General features: G+C 51.8%; 1 protein-coding gene across 3 annotated transcripts in view; it reads left to right on the top strand.

The window, feature by feature from the left end:
• The window catches only part of LOC142571369 (diacylglycerol kinase delta), a 481,001-nt gene that overhangs the window by 112,992 nt on the left and 347,745 nt on the right, over positions 1-20,264 (top strand). Inside the window, exon 2 of one of the 3 annotated variants that reach the window (XM_075679654.1) lies at positions 19,387-19,429. The exons of the other annotated variants lie outside the window; for them this stretch is intronic. Within the exon in view, the coding sequence (XP_075535769.1) occupies positions 19,387-19,429 (43 nt within the window). The remainder of the gene's footprint in view (positions 1-19,386; positions 19,430-20,264) is intronic. 3 annotated transcript variants of the gene reach the window in all.

The raw sequence follows: 20,264 nt of genomic DNA, 5'->3' as shown, positions 1-20,264 counted from the left end.
ACTGTTCTAGGTCTGCGATCGGTTCCTGATTGTGGTCACGGATCGTCCTAAATTTGTCCCAGTCGGTGATTCTGTTTTTTCTAGGTTGGGGTTTGAGATTGCCAATGACGATTTTAGACGTTATGATATAATGGTCACTTCCCAGATTTTGTCTGGTGTTGCTTCAGCTTAAGTCTGGGAGATTTTTGCCTATCGTGAGGTCCGGGCACGTGTCCTTGTTCACGCTGTTGCCTATCCTGGTAGGTTGCATGGGGTCCGTGTATTGGGTTAGCCCTCTTTGCTGGATAAAATCCATTAGGGCCGTGCCTTTCCTGGATATTGTTGCGTGTCCCCATTGCACGTGTTGAGCGTTGAAGTCGCCCACAATTAGGATTGGGTTTTGGCCTGCGATTTGTAGGGCTTTGAGTATAGCGGCTTTCGCTGGTCCAGCCTGTGCCCTGGGGTGGCTGTATGCGTTAAGCATGAACAGAGAAGAGGAGTTTCTTTTGCTAGGTAGAATTTCGAGTAATATACAATCGAGCTGTACGTCTTCAATCTCGTGGTTAACCACGGTAAGGTTTCTATGTACCATCGTAGTGGTTAATGGCTGTTCTGCGATGTGACATGGCAGAACTGCCCGATACCCTGGCAGTTTTAGTCGAGACATTCTGGGTTCCTGGATCGCAATTACGTCAGGTTTTTCGGATTGCGATTGAATGTGTAACTGCAGATGTGCTTTTTTATTGCGCATAGACCTGCAGTTCCACTGCCAAATTGTTACGGTTTTAGGATTGGCCATTTTGCTGGGATTGATCGATTGGCGCCCCTTGAGTTGACGGGGGAAGCCGACGTAAAATTTCCTGTAAAACGGTGTCGAGCACTCCGAACTTGTGATTTACATCCTGTATGTGTTGTTCAAGGCTTTGTGTTAGATTGTCAACTCTTTGTGTTAGGTTATCGAGTTTCTGGCTGTGCTCTTCCACTTTTTGTTTGAGTTTTGGGACTCTATCTTCGAGTGAGGGATTTCTTACGTCAGTTATTGCTCGTTTTTTGCGAGGTGTTTCTTCCTTGCTTACTACGCTTACTGGTGTTTCGACTGATGCGGTCACAGTAGTTTCCATTTCTGTGACCTCCGGCATTGGGAGTGGTTGTGGAAGAGGGTCCTTAGAATTTGTGGGGGCTTTTAGTTTACTGTTTTCTTGTTCCAAGTGTTTGATTCGGTCCGTGAGCATTTGCATGTGGTGGAGTGCCTGATCGAGTTTAGACTGTAATGACTGCAGCTCCGTCCCCTTTCCGTGAAAGGCCACTCCCGCCCAGCTCACCTGTTTCGGTCCGGGACTCTTGAGTCCGGCTGCTGGTGCTGTTGCCACCTCCGCTGCGTCCGCTGTCCAAGGACGGGAAGGAGCTCGAGCGATCCTTCCTTTGGGTGGATGTTGCGTCGTCGCAGGTCCGGGATTTGGATCTTGACTGGTGCTCCGATGTTTTCGTTTGGGGTCGTTGAAATCGTTTCTTGCAACTGCTATCGCCTGTGCGGTGCCCTCCTCCGCAGACAATGCAAACTGGGTCGCAGATTTCTTCCTTTAGGTGCTGGTTGCCGCAGTACGGGCACCGTTGTTGCGGTGGCTCCGGACATACGTCTCTTCTGTGTCCGACTCCTGTGCAGTTCGTGCACGCCTCTACTTTCGGAATGAAGGGGTAGACTGGGTACAGGACTCCGAAGTATACGATGCTACCTGGTAGTTCGTCCGCGTCGAAGTGGAGCAGAAGGGACTTTGATGTTCTTCCCATGGTTCGTGCTTGTACGATTTCAGGGTTTCTTTTGTGGAATTCTGTCATCATTTCTTGTTGAGTTTCGCCATCGTAAGCCCGATAGATGATGCCTTGCAGGGCCCTGTCCGGAGGGGCGATGTACGACGTCATGATGACGTCTTTGCCTTCTATCTTGATTTGCTTGACTGTGACGTAGCGTAGTGCGTTTGCCTGCACCGGCGTCGATATGGTGAACATATTTTTTGCAGAATTTGTTCTAGATTGGTCTTTATCAGCCTCGGTCGCGGTGATGCCACTCGCTGTTGCGATCGCGTGCCTGATGGACTTCTCGGTGTAGCGCGTGAAATCAACGCCACCCGTTGGTCTGTAGATGATTTTATAGTCCTCCTCCGGGAGTTGGGGAAGCCGTTTCTTGGGATGCAGTGGAGGGAGAGGTTGCGCCTGCGGCTTCTCGGTCTGCTTATTTGGCTTCTGAGCTGTTAATGACTCAGCTTTGGGGTTCTTATTACGATAGGAAACAATCGTTTTCCAATCGGTCGGATCGAATTCGACTGGGGAGGCGTTAGTCCCAACTACGGCGTACTCCATGACTGTCGCCGAGGCGTTCACACCGCGCTAGGCCTGGCGTTCGGGTAAGTTAGGGCGCCGGGGCGACGCTGGCTTGAGACAGTCGGAGCTCGGTCGCCCGAGCTCCGATTTGCATAAAAGAGGTCTTGAAAGGTGCCTTATACACTCACGCTTCTTGTCCGTGTGTCGGCGTTGGCGTATTCTGGTGTTTTCCTTCGCAGCAGGTGCTCGAACACGGAGCCCAAACGAAGCACATGCGCCTCCGTTGGCCCCCTAGCGGCAGTCTTCACCGACAGAAGGCAGTTCTTTGAAAAAAAAAACTGAAAAGGGCGCCTATGTCATATGTAATAGGCATGGGGCACAAAAAAGAAAAGAAGAGGACGATGCGCGCCGACCGGTCCGAACGGCACGACCTTTCGAGGCGCGCGACCCGAGGTGTGATCGGAGGAGAAGCGGCGCCAAGGTGGCATTATCGACGTGGCTCTGGGCCAAGAAGGTTGGAGCGCCAGCTTCGTTCTGGCGACGGGAGTCCTGGAAGTTAAAACGGGCCCGTGGCGCTGGCGACCCAGGGTGTAGTCGACCTCGGCGACGTTCGAGCGAGGCTCCCTGGACCTGCTGCAGCCTCCCACGGTGCTGCCGGGCACTCTAGGAATTGGATCCGCCTTCTTCAGCAGACCAGCACGGACGATAGTCCCCGGGGCTTCTCGTCGACACACGGAGAGGTAGCGGCGGAGCCCGGTGTTAGGCCTAGCCAGGCAGGCCTGTGTGACACGTCACCGTAGTTCGGGACGCCGGCATCCGAGACGGAGGAGCTGGCTGGCCGGCCGATACCAAGGAAGCAAAACTTACGGAGTCGGCGGGAGCACCGACTGGGAGCAAGAGCCGACGCACATCGGACTTGGAGGTGCGTGCCACGACTGCGCCTCGTAAGAGCGTTCTGTTTTGTTAGCGTGCAGCCATAGGCCAGGGTTGCCGGACTTTCGCACGAAACGCGCTAAGGACGCACGTAGACGAAGATAAGGACATTATTTAGGATAAACAATTGAGTTTGGACTTTTATCTTTGTCCGTTGAGCTTAGAATTCCATTTTGAGTGTGTTTTATTTTGGGTGTGTTATTAGTAAAATCTGTCTGCTGCGCTCGCCTGCGTCTCCCGACTCCATCTCTCCTCCCAACATGCGCACGGCCCCGAGATCAGTCAGTGACATTAGAGTGTTTTAGTTGAGCGTCTTTACGGTACGCTCCGCTCCGAGCTGCCCCGCTAAGCCACAGCGGAGCGGCGGGCGATTTTCACGTTTTAGTTATACGTTTAGCGTAGCGGAGCGGACCTTTCGTAGTTGCAGCGCCCCCTGGCTAAATTCAGGGTAATGAAAGAAAATAAAAACACTTTATGATCACTCTTATACAGTAAAACGTATATATGTATATATATAACTTATTTCTCCATGAAGTACCTAGACGTGCGCTTGTAATGCGTTACCGGTCCATTTTATCCAATGGAAAAGAAAGCGCCGTCTTGGGGAACGCCACGTGTTAGCCAGCTCGCTTGCTTTCTGCATCCAATCCAATCCGTTCTGACGCCAACGCTAGCCAAAGTTGCTGCCCGGCACGCTCCGCTCAGGCAGCTTCTTAGCGGACCGTGTTCTTCGCTCCGCTAGCCCGCTTACGGCTAAGCGGACGGCGCATGCGCATTCGCGCTTCCGCTCCGCTTAGCTGCTTAGCGGAGCGTAAACACGCTCAACTAAAACACTCTATTAGGGTAAACGCAAGGGCACAGGGCCTGGCCGTGTCCCCTTGCGTATCGTTTCGCGGGATGAACAGAAGCGCCAATGTGAATGGTCTACACCGGGCAGCCACCTGGTGGCACAGAGCTCAACCACACACGGTAACAGTAACAAAATGTATTCTTCTTTGCTGCTGGTGTAAATTTTTCGCAAGGGTGTAATTGTTAACACGTTGTTTTTGTGAATGTTCAAAATGTTTTAAACTTGGTTAGAGCAATATTAGCTCTTTGTTTGGCTGGTTAAGCTCTGCGCCTACGGGTGGCTGGATCGTGGAGACCGATCAGCAGCTCACGTACGTCTACGCTAAAGTTCCTTCATCAGCTTGAGTTTATAGACATATGCATCCACCGTTTCGTTGAAACGCCCAGCTAGCTTGTGGTTACCGGAATAGCAGACACGTTCGGCGCTGCGACAGAATGCTCGCGACGCACGGTGCTTCGCTAGCTCTCGCTTGGGGTCTACTGCCAAACAACTGGCGGAGAGTTTGGAGAGGCTTCGCGCGCTCGCTCCTAGAGAACCGGAAATCGACGACACGACGTGCCATCATGACGCAGAGCCAGTGAAGGCGGAGTTCAGCCCCGATCACTCGGCGAACGAGTTGAGGAGAAAATGCGTGACTGTGGAGGAGGGCAGCTTGTAATCGTCCGTAGCTCGCTTAATGTGATACGTTTCACACAAATTGTGGTGCGAATGATTAACTTTAACTGTAACTTACGCGTCTACAAAATTTGTCCGACCCGTTTCAGGGCCCTTTAATACCCATCTGAATTGCATTGGTGAAGTGCCTAGCCGAAGTGTGCATATTTTCATGTAACCGCCTTATTTGAACAATATATTTCGTTGAATTTTGACAACTCTGGGCTCTGACTCGGGTCTTTGGAACCACAGCCGTCGTTCGCTGGCGCACCAGAGGGTCCTTTGTGGGGATTGCGGAAGCTGATAAGTGGGCTTTGGAATTTGGATCGGTGTTGGCGCCTCATTCACGAGGTGTGTGACCGCGTTGAATTGTCAGTTTATTTGCTCACAAGTAATTTAGAAGCAGCAGCAAACAGCGCTCGTTCCAGCTTTGGAGCGTTCGACCTGTGCCCAACGCCGCTAATTTGCTTTCCGACACTGTGCACGCAGCTAAATTCCATTAAAACTGGTTCACTTCGTTTCCAAGTCATGCATTTAGACTAATGCAAGTGACTTAGTCCAAAAGAAAACCCTGACTAAATTTTTGAAACCTGTTCGAAGCAACTCAACTTGGCCCGATTGGTGGTTACTTCTCGCATTTCACCAGGATTTGAGAATTTCTGCAGGCGGCGGGTGTCTGCTGTGTTCCCAAGGCCGGGCCGTACCTCGAACACTGCGTACTGCAGGCACGAACAAGTACCAGCCATCGGACGCAGATGACCTTCGCCATGCACCTATCAGCATACTATAAAAAGAAAGGTGCGCCCCCGACTCACAAGTGGAACTCTAAGTTATTTTTATCCCAAGGCACGCTGAACAAGTAGCTTTACAGTTTTTAGCCTCCTTCTGTCAGTACAGAATATCCGATTTAGCTTCTGAAAGTAAGACGGGCGTTACTGTCTATATATTGCGAGATGATATATTTGATTAACTACAAAACGAGTCGCAGTGCGGAGTTTTGTATGAAGGTCGAAAACAGTCGAGTAGCCTATCCGTACCAGTAGGGCAACACCGCAAACAAGTGCTTGGATCTCTTGGAGGCCAGTTACGCACACGCCCCTCCCATTTGTAACTTCCGACTGGCTTGAAAGGCGCTTTGTCTTTAAAACAGTCTTATCCGGCTCGTGGGGCAGGCCGGACGTTGGCACTCACAGCGCAATGATGTCCCTGGTTTCGTCGCTGAAATCCTTGAGAGCGACCAAAACAAGGCAATCGGCAGCAAGGACCCTGTCGGCTTCGACGAAGCACCTCGATTCAACACCACGAACGAGAAACGCGTGAGCGCAGCACCAAGCGAAAGAGCTAGCCGCCATGAACCTGGGTGTCGTAGCCATCTTTGCTTATTTGGACAATGTTGCCAGAACAAGTAACGGATCCTGGAGTTGCCAATACAATACAGCCCTCCCCCCCCCCCTCCCCCCCATTTTGCTGTCCGATGTTCCTTCCGGCACATTGACCCGCACTCACTCGCGTGTGCTTCCAGCGTTGTGCAATTAGATACAGCCACGTGTTCGGCGTTCCTCTCGTTGGAGTGATTTATGCGCGGAGGCGCCGTCCCTGCGAAGCCGGATCAGGCGGTAATCCTTTGAGGGACGGCAGCCTCCCTCCCGTCTGGGGATTGTTTTGCGGTTACCCTTCCACGGGCTCTCAGCTCCGATATGTCACCGGCCGCACATGCGGAGAGAGCATTGGCGGCAATGCTTGATTTCCGTTCTGTGTCTGCACGTGCGTGCTTTAACCTTTTGCTCAAGTTATACGCATCGGGTGCGTCAGTGTATAGCACGTTGCCGGAAAAGGAAGTGTGAGAAGCTGGTCACGTGGTAGAGGTTGAGAGGAAATGGGAGAGTTTAGATGAGCGAACGCGCGCGCGTGTGTGTTTGTGTCAGTAGATGGGTGAGTGCTATCCTGAACAACACTTTTCAATGTGTTGAGCGCGGTTTCAATCCTGGATCCGGGACCTCAAAGAGATGCGACGCATTTCTGTTGGCGCATTTCTCTCGCATTTACCACTAAAACGCCACTGAATGTCTTTTTATTGCTTCAAGCCTATGCGTTCTGATATATATATATATATATATATATATATATATATATATATATATATATATATATATATATATATATATTCTTTTTCGGTGAATATCGTAGGACATTCGACTGGTAGTTTTAGAGCGCTCCTGCGAAGCTTCAAAGAACGTTTAACAATGTAACTAAGATTTACGATGATAATAATCACGTTCTTATGTTAACAAATCCGGAATAAGGCTACCAAAGACATTCGTCTCCGTAATACGGCTTCGTTGCCGTTTTACACGATCATAAGAGCGCTTTGAAAGCAATCTCAGAATGGCCTGACGAATGTGCCACCTGTTTCACGATCGTCTTTCACGCTGAAACGGGCCGCATGATTGCACATCCTGCTCCTCTATACCGCAATTGATCCAATACCCAGAATAAGGTTTTCGAGAAGCAATCTAGCAAAGGCACAAGGGCATGCGGGGACGTGACTGTGCAGGACTTAAATGTGCAATTTCTATTCGAACTCGCATACAATGATACATTTTTTATTTTCGATACATTGAGCTTGAACTCGACACGAAGCTCACAAATCTGTCCTAGAATTCTGGATCTAAATTTGGGCGAATTCGCACCGGTTGAGCGTCTCGAGGAGGGCAGCGCAAGACATCGAAGACGGAAGGCAGAAACACAGCGTTGTCCTGTGTGTTCCTGCCTTCCGTCTTTGCCCTCTTCAAGACGTTCCGGGCTAGAAGGCTTCTCAAGCGCGGGACTCGTCTTTAAACCCGTGTGTCGGGGTGTGTGCCTGCGCTCTTCTTTCTCACTCTGCTCTCCAATCGGATGGGTGCGGAGTGCCGTTTGCTAGGCCGCCTACGTTTCCCCTTGTTTGGTGCTTCTGTGCAGCAACAAGAACGACGCGTGTGCGAGGCACAGCCGAAACTACCGTCAAGTTACAAGCTGCCGTCAGTATTAGACGCCTCAATAGTTGTGTTCTTGTCCATGGTCCGCTAAAGGTTTCACGAATCATTTCCAGCTTGAACTGCAGAAGAAATTGTGATATCATGCTCTCTATCCAAGCACGAGTTGTGTCCCTCATACTTCAGCACCTCAAACGGAGTAAGCCGACCGACCGCAGACCACGTTACGGCGTGTTTGTTTCCAGCAAATGTCCCCGAGGAAACACTGGACCGGAAGTTCCCGAGAAGCTTCAGGTGCGAGGCTTAACCAACACGAACAATGGGCACCCGCTGTCGAGCTTCTCGCACGAGGTTTGCATCACTATGCAAACGGCCGTGCAGTCCAACCGAACAAATACCGACTGCATCTGGTGGTGTTTATCGGGCGTCTCGCTTATCGAGCCCAGGCGCGCCCCGTCTGCGCATTTGTGAAAGCCGCTCTCGGGAGTTGGCATGCGCAGAACGAGAAGGGGCGCCTCTCGAGACGTTTGTTGACGGGAGCTTATTCTTGGCGCGCCCACATTGCTGCTGGACAAAGCTCGCGCCTTGAGGCAAACAAGAACCGAGGAAATACAGGGAGCAAGGAGGAGAAGAAGAAGAGAGAGGGAAATGCTCCCCGCGTAAAGCTGCGGCTGAAAGGCCTTACGACAGCACTCGGTCGTGTAACCCCTTCGAGCAACAGGAAAGGGAACACCCGAACCGCCCTCAGTAGGGTGCCTCGATGCACGCCCGCGCTCCGTGAGAGCGGGCGCACATCGAGGCACCCTAGCCCTCAGAAGACCACAGCGCCTTGCATGAAAGTGCTCATGCAATGAGTCCAAATGCTCGACGTGAAAGCTGCTTGATTCATGCAACAACCGCAGCCGCGGCCTTGTAGAGCTTCGGCTGCGGGAAGTTGCGGGTCCCGCAAGGCACCCACTCCAATGGGCGCAAGTGATGTACCACGGCCTGGCGTTCGGCTTCCTTCACGGGTGATACGCTTGGGAAAGAAGCCTGCGCCCTAAATTTCCGTCGAAATCCTCGTGAGTACGTATATATGTGTGTGATAGATTCGAACCTACATATCAAGTTAAATCGTCGCTAGAAAAACGAAAGATGTGGATCAGGCTCCCACCGGCGGTAATTTGCGTTTTCGTCCGTTTTTATTTATATTTTCTACATTATTTATACATTTCAAATTATGGAACACGTAATTTCCCCAATGTCTTCCTGCGCTGCACTGCTTGTTGGTTTCATGTGGTTGCGCCAGCAGATAGTACGCGCCTTGGTGAAGCCTGTCTTTTTTTCGCAGTGCTCCGCTGTGCACGCTGTGCAGCATTGTAGCGCCACCTAGCAAACACTCCAAAAATGCTGGCTGTTGCGTCCGAGATTCGGGAGCACCCCTTTGCGTCTTTTTGCGCCTGATTTATTATTGTTTTGTTTTTCAAGATCAGATAGTCGCGCAAGCGACTTTAGGCGAGCTGACACGAACGTGAGGCAAAAGTAATAGCTTGCTATCTCAAATAAACTTTTGCGTTATTACACATGTCGCAGGCACATATGACACAAAAGAGGCTTCAGACAAGAGAACTTGAACTGGTGCAAAGACCAAGTAGCTATCGCAAATAAAACTGGCAGTTCTTTGACTGCAATAAGCAGGCCCTCAGCTGCAGCAAACATTTGCAACGACAGCGACAGACGGCGATGCGCATCGCAGCCTACGCAAATCGGGCACAATCAGCTGCATTATTTTAGTGACGGTGCGAGCCAGCTCGCGAGAGGTTCACTGATGCACCACCACATTGGTGGTGTCCATGATATGGCATGCCAAGAACTTTGTTGAGGTCCTGAAGAGCTCACGCCTCGGTATGAGCCCCGACGGCTTCACCCATGACGGGACTGGCAGGCCGAGACTCACCGCAACATCATGGGCCTTCTGGACAGCCTGGGGTCCACTTGTTTAGCCTTTCGGTCTCCACCTCATTTGAGCTTGAGGAGAGCACGAGCAATACTAGTACGGTCCACTTTTCCCACGCACTGATTGCTTCCCTGTTACCGGACATTTATTCAGAAACTAACGGTTCTAAATACTTCCTGTACGTGCATGATATTTGGTCGCGACAATAAATGTCCTCAAGATCTCCTGTTGCAATCGTAACAAGCAGCTTCGTTATCTTTTTCGTGACTTCGATATAGTTACCACGGAAGAAATGATTGTGAACCGGAAGGGAGAGTCCATGTAACAGCTGTCACCGTAGGAAGGAAAGGCTGCAGTGCACAACAGGACAACACTGTACCCGCCGCGCTAGCTCAGCGGCCATAGCTGCTGAGCAAGAGGTCGTTGGTACGATTTAGATGGGGGCGATTTGCAAACAAGATGGTCAACTTAGATTCAGGTGCACGTTAAGAAAACCCAAATGGTCAAAACTATTCCGGAGCCTTCCACTGCGACGTTTCTCAAACCCCAAAGTTGCTTTGGGTCGACATACACAATCAATTAATAGGGCATCACTGCTCGAACATATGAGTGCGCTCGACAGGTCAGCAGGCGGTCACTCAGGACGGTGGGCTTCAAGGCCATCGAATGCGGTCGCGCTTCCAGAATCTTCCGTCTCGAAAAATGCTTAGGCAGTGCAGCCGGTTTAAAGCCACCTGGTGAGAAAGTGGCGCTAGACGTCCGAGAATCATGTAGAGCGCGCGTAATAGGAAAAGACGTGCAGTTTCTACAATATTGCGCCCCTCTTCGAAGTACACTCGCACGGCTATCAGCTATAGCGTCAGCTGCCTTTTAACAGCCCTGGTTGTCTGGAATATCCTTAAATGCCGATCTCTATCAATGCTGAGTGCGCCCTCCCCCCTTTCCTCGCTATCTCGCGGCTACAGCAATTTCACGCTCCCGTTTTTTTCTCGCGACAATGGCGCCGGATGAAAGCGTTTGCCTTTGCCGAGGCAAATAACCACTCCGCCGCTTCCCTGCCCGCCCGCTAGTCGTGGGAACCGCTGGATTGCTAACGGGTGCGAATGAGGCGTGACGTACATTCGCACGCACGGTCTGTTTGTAGAGCGCTGCACACCTACCGCGCATACCGTTTGCGAGTCTGTCGGAGGAAGGCCGCTTAAGATTCGGCGCCGGAGGTCGCCACGCACACCCAATCAGGCGTGATTTCTCTCAGGGCCCGGAGGCGAGGAAAGAACGCGCGTGAACGAGGGAAGAAAAAAGAGGGAGAGAAAACACAGCTCTCTGTCCAAAAACAGAGAGAACCAAGTAGAGCTCAGAAAGGAGGGAGAGAAATAAGACCGCGCGAGAAATGCAAAACCAGAGTGGAGAGGAAAAAAGTAACCGAAACTGTAACGCACCAACAAGAAAGGAAGAAGGGTAACATCGAAACGAGGTAAAGAGAGCAGCACGGGCCGCAGAATCATCGATCCTCGCGCTAGCCGTGGCGTTGGGGAAATTGGTTTCGGAAGCGAACCCCCATTGGCGTTGGGCCCAAGAGCAAAGAGCGGTGATTTCCCGAAACGGCAACGCGGTCCTCGCGACCTCCCCAGGCGTGCTTCTGCGAGCCCTTGCTTTTCCGAAAGCGATTCATTCATCGCAGTCAGCCGAGGCACGCAGCAGAGCGATGCGGCCCGTGTGCGCGCGCGTGCGTCCCCTTCCGCTCGATGTCCGGTTCGGCCGGGGAGGGGAAATTTTTAATTAATGCCGACTCCTATCGATCGAAACCCGAGTGCGGCTGTGCCCATGAGCCGCTCAGGAGTTGTTGGGCTTCCCGTTTCAGTACCACTGCACCGCGCGATAACTTGGAACAGTTACACGCGAGGGCCGTAAAGAAAACATGCCGATTGGAGGCATGACAACTGCAATAACGCTGCGCCGATCACGCGGTTACATGTGGAAAATACAAGATGCACAAGAGAGGGGGGAGGGCACAAATGGATGTATGACATGAAATCGCCACCAGTTTCGAACTATTTTCAAGCATCTATAGACGTAACCCGCGAAGAGCGAGTAGTTTAGGTGACGGAAGACGTCACACGAAGCGTTGCAAGTGTCGCTATCGAATAAAGCAAATCACGGCATCCGCGACCGATTTGTGCGAGCATCTGTTGTCTCGAAGCTGAATGTATGCGTCAGCTGTGCGCCGTCCCGCGTGCTCGAGTCTGTGAGAAAGATGGAAAGAGGCTGCCGAAGCCACGCGGCAAAACGTAATGTGCCAACGCCCGCATCAATGCGGCTGCGCTTTGGAAAGCACGATCTTGCTTCGCCTTAATGAGTAATTTATATTGATTTACATAGGTAGGACATTTTCTTCCGGTAACGATTTCTTCGCAGTAGTGCACATTAATTAGCACTATCCTGATGTTTGTTTTCTGTTTAATTGCTTCTCTATTTTTTTCGCATTACGCACGACCGTGCAAATATTGGACTGAGTACAGAAATCCGTTAGGTTATCACGAAACGCTTAGAACCTTCAAGTCGTCTGGAATATTCTAGGAATCATTATCCTCCAGTTACGGTAACCTAGTCGTTTTTAACTGGTACCGATAAGAACGACTTCGCAAGTTCAGTGAATCGTAACGTTCAACGCGCGAATGGCGATAACTTGAAAGAGCAGCGTGTTCAGCTCAATCCAACAATAGAAAACTACACGCTACACGCTGCTAGAAAAACTGCAGAAAAATAAAAACTACAGAAATAGAAACTACAGAAAAAAAACTACAGAAATAGAAAAACTACACGCTGCTCTGATTACGTCTACCTAGTAATTGTAAATAAATGAACGATAAAAGAAAATAAATTGAGAGAGAGAGAGAGGAAGGCAGATAGGTCAACCAGACTAGCGTCCGGTTTGCTACCCTACACTGGGGGTGAGGGAAAGAGAGAACGGAAAGAAGAAGAGAGGAAGGAAGTGATGACTGGTGTGCAGTGAAGCGGGTGAGGGCCCGCTAAGCATTTCGGCAACGTGGCAATCTTTGCCAGCATAACTGGCGCAGAACGACGGGAAGGACTGCATAAAGGGCCCAACCCTACACACCAACCAACCCACCAACCGGTCAGCCAACCAACCAGTCGGCCGACTAAACAGAGTATAAAATGGCCAGCAGCGCTTTTTGGTGTAGCCATATGTACAGGCCAACATTTACTGCGATCCAAAGAGACAAGGCTTGCTCGCGGCTGAAACACGGTGTTAATATCAACAACCATTCTGCCCACATTTTCAGCTCTCGCATCCCGCTTTCGTGGCGGCAGTTGGGGGAGATGCGCACGACGACGCCGGTGTGCGCTCGTCAGACCGGCGCATTCGCGGCCCGTGCTATCCAGCTCTCGGCGGCAGGAAGGAAACGGCGGGCGAATTTCGCTTCACTCACACGGGAAGCTACGCGACAGCAGAGCGCGCCGCTTGCGTATACACGGATAGAATAAGAAAGTACGCAGGAAGCAGCCGCTTTTACTGGCTTGGATGTCGGAGTGGGACCTCCGTGCATGCAGCGCAGCTCGACGCCACTGCGGACAAACGATGAGCTGAGCACAGCGAGCGGACGCGAGCCGCGCAAGGAGGGTTTGGTCCAGGCGAGCGACAAGCGCATCGCGTTCGCTGCAGGTGGCCACCCACAGGTTCGGAACGGTCATTATTCCTATAGACAAAAATCGCGCCGCCAATATCCACACGCATTCAGAGGAAGGGCCCACGCTCTAATGTAGTCCCTCCACACGCGTCCACAGCACCTGCTAAAGCACTTCTTCGCACAGCGTGAAACCGGAGAGGATGGGAATAAGCCCTCAAGGCGCTGCGGGCCTGTGGCGGCCTCGGCGTTCCGCACGAGCACAACGTGGCGGGTTGGCTTCCCGCTGCGCGAATACGGGTGCAAAAAGCGCGAGAGACTCGACGAATTACGAAGAGCCCCGCGAGACGATTTGAAAAGTTGACCCATAGGCCTTTCCAGTTTTTTGCTGGAAACGCAGCGAAAACTTCCACCATGCAAGACGACGGAGTCACGCGAAGTGTGCAATCACTGAACGGGAAATGCCGTTTACAGTCGCGACGCGGAAGGTGACGGCTGCCCTATACGCACTCTCCGGAGAGCGCCGTGACCGTTACCGATATCCGGGAACATATTCGCCTCGCCTAATTGGTCACCGACAGCGATGATATGCCAATCTATAGACCCCGTGGGTCTATAGATTGGCATCTATAAATTGGCATTGGGAACAGATGAGCTCCCTGGCCACACTGACTGAAGTTACTGCCGTTGTGCTTCTGATTGGACGTCCGGGATAGTTGATTTGTAGCCTTCCGATCCAGCAAGTGTGCGCTTTGCAGCGGAGCGCTCCGCAACAATGCGTAGTTTGTCAACGGCGATTGAAATGGCGTTCGAAGCGGTGGCGGAACACTTTATCGCGCCGCTAAACACGGGAAGAAACCCCGCCGCAGTGGCGCTCTGCTACTGAGGTCGCGGGTTCGCTCCTGGCTGCCGGCGCTGGCGAAACGCACAGGCGCTCGTGTACATTTCTGGGCGGACGTTCGAGCACTTCGAAGACCTCCACGAAAGTATTTGGGGCGTCAAACCTCATCATTGAATCAGCAGCGGCATATACGCGAGTGGTACACGAATAGATACCCCCTCCAATTGAAGCAGACGCCTGCCCGACGCTCGGGGATTTCACGAAATCCGGTCCATCGGCACGACGGCGACATGCGAGATGTCGGGGAGCCTGCTTCGTGCCGCCCTGCGTCGGTGGTCCGGCGCCGGTGATGGCTCGGGCCGCTGCGCATCCATCGTGTCTGGGTCTCTCTGACGTCACTCTGCGTTTTCGTGACGCAGGCAGCCGGGCATTCCTGGCGGGATCGCTGTTGCGGTAATGACCGCCAGACGCGCGAGGAGTTACTTACCGGGCCGTATTTGCACTGCACTTTGTCTGCTGCGGTCTGCTGGAGCGGCCGGGCCTGGGACTGGCGGCACGCCCGACGCAGCGTATGTAGGAACAGCTGTGGGCGTTTGATTCTCAGTACTGATACGCTGCTCACTAGTTAGCTTTTCTTTGTGCTATATGGCTGTCCCACGTAACTTTAGCTAAACTTTTAAAAAACAGACCGATAGGCGAACCGTTGATTGCGATCGGAGAGAGAGAGAGAGAGAGGCAAGACGGAAAGGCAGGGAGGTTAACCAGACTGAGTCCAGTTTGCTACCCTACACGTGGGGAAGGGAATGGGGAGTGAGAGAGAGAGAGAGAGAGAACTTAGGTGTAGGATGTCTATAGTCGGGCGCTCAAGTCTGTGGCCCTCAGGTAGCGAAAAAGCGCTCGAACTGCTTTCTGGGCTAATGAACCGTGAGGCCAGGCTCCCAAGATCTTCGCTTCCGTAAATGGCCTGTCATCCAGTCTATTTAAGACACACTGGAGGGTCTCACGTTGATTATCGAAGCGAGAACAGTGGCACAGAAGGTGACTGATGCGTCTCTTCACACTTGCACTTAGCGCACATTGGTGAATCCGCCATTGCGATCGGAAATGTGTAGACAGCTACACGAAGTAAGGGTAGTAATTTTATCGGTCTATGAACATTCGCTTACTATCTAAATTACCATGGCATGCATGGTGTCACCGCGCACAGGCAAACATAACACTGATCACACTCGATGACCGCGGACACGCTGTCAAAACGCTGGCGGGGTGAAGCGTGGCAGCAGCAGCGAGCGAAGTGACCTTCGTGCTGTGTATCGCTTCAACGCAAACTCAGCGGCGAGAACGCAGCGCGCACTAAGGTACGAGCCGCCGTCGCACCTTGACTCGGCCCCCGACGCTGATCGCTATCAAGATGTGTGGCGCGTGCGGCCGCGCAGTGTGCAGCTGCTCTGCCATGTGCACTCGTAAAGGTAATCTAAAGGGGAAGCGTAAGGCAGCCATAATGAAGCATAAAGCACTTTGCGGATACAGTGTACAGGGTGTCGGAACTATCATTCAGCACGATTAAAAATCTGCAAATGCCACGTAGCTGGACAAAACCAAGGTAATGTTGTTCGCCGTCGCTCCGAGATATTCAGATTATTCTTCGTATTCCACCTAATTAGATAATTGGTTTTACTTAATAAATCAAATTCTCAAATATTGTAATTAGATGAAAAGTATCAATGAGAAAATTGTAGAGCAACATGAAAAACTCCCGATACAGCTTTCTGTTGCTCAATACGTGCTACATAAAAGTATTTCCGTGCGTGAAAGAAGCCCGCGAATACAAGAAAAATTGCCGCGCGACTGGCCGCTCGAGGCACTTTGCGTGTTCGCGGGCTTCTGTCATGCTTGCAAAAACACTTTTATGTAGCAGGCATTGAGCAGCAGAAAGCTGTATCGGGAGTTTTTCATGTTGCTCTACAATTTTCTCGTTGACAGTGTTAATTTCGTTAGAATATTTTAGAATTTGATTTATTAAATAAAACTAATTATCAAATTAGGTGGAATACAAAAAATAATCTGAATATCTCCGAGTGACGGCAAACAACATTACCTTGGTTCTGTCCAGCTACGTGGCATTTGCATATTTTAAATCTTGGTGCATGATACGCTCTTAAACAAATGTACACCCTTTGGGGTGTATATTGGCCACACAACGATAATCGTCATCTGTCTTGATTTCGCGTCCTTTCTTGAAAACGCTGCGCTCGCTACTTTCCTGTCGAGAATGCTGTGTGATGCTGCTAACCCGCATGCCGTTCGTGACTTGGAAGTACCGGGCTCGCAGCGCTAGAGAAAGTTCGTGAACTTTCGTAGTCGGTGTCCGTTGTAGTTGCTGTCATGTGTGTTTCCGACCAGACGAGTTTCCGTCCCATTCTCGATTTCACGCGCAATCGAAACACCTGCGGGTCCGAGCCGTACGTGCGGTCTAAATCCATGGCTTGTATGCCACGGTCGCCTTCTTCGCAGAACCACGTCTCGTCTGCCGTTCCTATCGCTTTCCCTTACCCATTATAGGGGAGAGCGGCAGACCTCACTCCCACCTCTCGCGATTTCTCGTGGAACGCTCTCTCTTGGCAACACGGCATGTGCGCCGACGGGCTGTTCTGGCCGGTCGCGCCTTACCAGCGCAAGACTACGTAGAGTTACGTCTTCAAATATTTTCATTTATTTATCCGCACGACTGTTCAACGAGTTGGACACGTGCCTGTTTCGCACAAAAGGAAGGAAACAAAATAAAAATTAACACGAGTCCGTGTTTGATCGCGAAGTGGACGTATATCGTAAGCAAGATGCTTGCTTGCACTTTAACGAAAAAAAAAAAAAGTGTCCGTCAACTCACCGCGCAAATCGAATATGAGAGACAAAGAATCCTTAAAACAAAACACCACTTGCTATTTCATCTTGGTCGGCAGCTTTGGCAAAACGCTTGCATCCGCGTCGCAACCTCGCGTTCAGTATTGCACTTAGCCTGGTTTCGTGCACACGCAAAGTGGATTGCCTCAGTTGCCTGCAGCGACGCTGGCTCCCACCATTGCTCACTCAGTGTGTGTACCCTTCTTAGCCTAAGCCTTTTAGCGATCGCAGCGGGTCGTTACGGCGTCGTCCTCTGCATAGTTGGCCACACACCGAGCGCTCCCAGTGCACGGAACAAGCGGATCGCCGTTCGACGCCGCCTCTCCGATCTCGTTGTCGACGCCGGTGTATTCGTTGCTTACCGCAGGGTCGCGCGCCTCGGCTGTGTTTGTGCTGTGCACGGCGTTAGCCGCGATAATGCGGCACTTTGCTTAATCCCGTAACGCTGCCACGAGCGCGCGCTGATGTTTTCCTTTACCGTCGTGTGCCAACTGGGCGACCACGCGCAGCATATCGCGTTTAATTGCACATGCCTGCGTTTTTTGTGCGAATGTGCGTGCGTAGTCAGTCGCACAAAGGTGACGCGCGCTGCTTGACCAAACAGCATGAAAGTGCGCTCGCACGGTACCTGCCAGACCTGGACATTTTTAAAGTCCTGCGCTTATCTTACTGATAATTAACGCTTGAGGCAATGGCGAGACGGTGCTCTGAATGTCACGCGCTCCATCCTTGCCATGAGAACTGCTCTGGAGCGAGCGCAAAATTTCTTTGACTTGTGACTCACCGCGAAGCCTAACGTGCATTGTGCAAGACTTTACTGCTCTCGTTTAGCAAGGAAGCAGTTTTAGAAATGACAGCTCTGTCAAGCTACGGATAATATGTGCCAACGGGATAGCATAAAACATGAGAGGAATAAATCAAATTCACAAGAGAAACCGTCGCGTACACACGGATACACGCAAGGTTATTCGAGTCTACAAAGCACTCTGCCCGAAGATCTGAGTGCAGATACAGACGCATGGAGCGATGCGAAGTTCACATGGACTTGAAGCAAACATTGCTTGTGTCAGTCGGCCGCTTCAAGCTGGCACGAGTTGCAGTCAACAAGTATGCAAGCGCTATACAAAGAGAAAATGGTATTCGTTGCAGTGTAGAAGCTTGCCCGCTATACTGAGCATGGAGGCTGTAAATTACAAAGTCCATTTGTAACAGCGGCTTTCTGTTGCTCTTAAAAAAGCTTCTTCGAGTGCGCGACGTTCTGCGAACCAGGCACCTACATTTCGCGTATGCTAATAAAGCGTGTTAAAAAGACCCCAGGCCTGCGCGGCACACGGCAGTACAGTCACAGCGTGAGCTGGAGTAGCGCCACCATCTATGTGGGAGCTCCGTTTTCGGCAGCACGCACTGCGGGCTCTTCGCGGCGAAGTCTCTTCGTGTCATCTGCACGAGAACGATCTGAACTGTCCGCTCGGCGTCGACGGCCAGCTGCGGCTCGTGCTGCAGCTCTCTGCACGGCGGTCTGCTGAGCCCGACGTTGCGTATACGATTGCAGCCGCGCGCGTATACCTTTATACGATTCGCTTTTGACGCGACAGCGTTAAAGGCTAAACCCCATGAGCGCGATTTTGTGCGCGACAGCGACAAGCGACGGCTTCGAGCGATGGATCTGGCCATCGCTTGAACAGATCGCTCGGTCTTGTCGCGCGATCGCTCGGTTCTGCAAATCTAGAATTCGTCGCTCGTCGCCCAGAAGTGCTATGGGCGACTAGCCAATAGCGCGAAGCCGGAACTGGGTGTACAAAACTCAAGAAAGCACTTCCGTTTGTCACACGGAACGAGCAAGCGATTGAATTTTTATGCGTGTAAGGATGAGAACCTACAGCAAGACCTTCAGAAATATTTTATGCTGCATTTTACAGTAAAACACGTCAACGTAAGTTAATAAAGCACGCGTCACGCCAGTTCCGGCGCCTATATTGCTACCCTCATACCGGAAACACTGGTGAGACGTCGCTCGAAGTCATGGTCGAAGTCATCGCTCGCATGAGGTGCGACTTGTAGGCGACGAGCGAACGCGACAGCCATCTCCATCGCGTCGCTTGTCGCTGTCGCGCGCAAGGTCGCTTGCATGGGGTTTATACTTAAGAGCCCCGCGTCGCAGAAAGTCCGGCGTCGGCGTCCCACGTGTTTAGAAAAAGTTTATTTCAACAAGAGACGATACGAACACTGATTCACAATCTGGCGTCGGACGTTGCTTCGGCAAAAAAGAATTTCCGACCAAATTCCGAACCACGCGTACCCAACCACTCTCCTACCAACAAAGTTGCTCACGCCTTGTCTTTCATTCATTGCAGTGCTATTCCTCGGAATGTTGAGAACGGCAGCCCACGAACAAAGGTAACGAGAAAAAAAAATTGGAGGCTTATCAAGGTTAAGCCCAGTGGATGCGAAGCATCCACTGGGCTTAACCTTAGCGTATCCTTAGCGTTTGGAGGCATCTTGACCGCATACACGCCCGGCGCAAAGACGCTGGCACGGTTGCGGGCACAGAGACTGACGCGACGGCGGGCGCGCGCCGCTTCATCCCTGGCGTGACGTTAAATATCACGTGATGCAGCGATGGTGGCGCCGCCGCCGCGTCGCGCGCGACGGCGCGAACCGAAGCGTGGAGGCCTCCGCCGGGCGTCGTCCGACGGCGCGATATGAGGCCCCATCTGCAGCCGGTGTGACGTCATCACGTGACGTCACATCATGTGATCTCACTTCAGGGTCAATGGTGGCCACCGCCGGGAGGCGACCGACGGCGCGATATGAGGCCCCATCTGCAGCCGGTGTGACGTCATCACGTGACGTCATGTCACGTGACCTACTTGAAGGTCAATGGTGGCCACCGCCGGGAGGCGGCCGACGGCGCGATATGAGGCCCCATCTGCAGCCTGTGTGACGTCATCACGTGACGTCATGTCACGTGACCCCACTTCAGGGTCAATGGTGGCCACCGCCGGGCGTCGCGCGAAGGCCCGAAACCTACGTTAATATGCTTCGCATAAAAAGAAAAACACCGACAGCCCGTATCTTTTACGTTGGCTCTTCTCAGACTGAAATATTAGAAGTACGAAACAATAACAGGAGATCGACCTACGCAAGAGGCCGCGTTTCTACCAGAAAGCTCGCCTTTGTGCATAGCGTTCGCTGCCAGCGTTTCCCGGTAAACGTTACGGTTACACATCAG

This window comes from Dermacentor variabilis, chromosome 2 (genome assembly GCF_050947875.1).
Source record: "Dermacentor variabilis isolate Ectoservices chromosome 2, ASM5094787v1, whole genome shotgun sequence".
Taxonomy (NCBI): domain Eukaryota; kingdom Metazoa; phylum Arthropoda; class Arachnida; order Ixodida; family Ixodidae; genus Dermacentor; species Dermacentor variabilis.
Note: the sequence above shows the minus strand (reverse complement) of the source record. Positions and strands in the feature narration are given on the sequence as shown.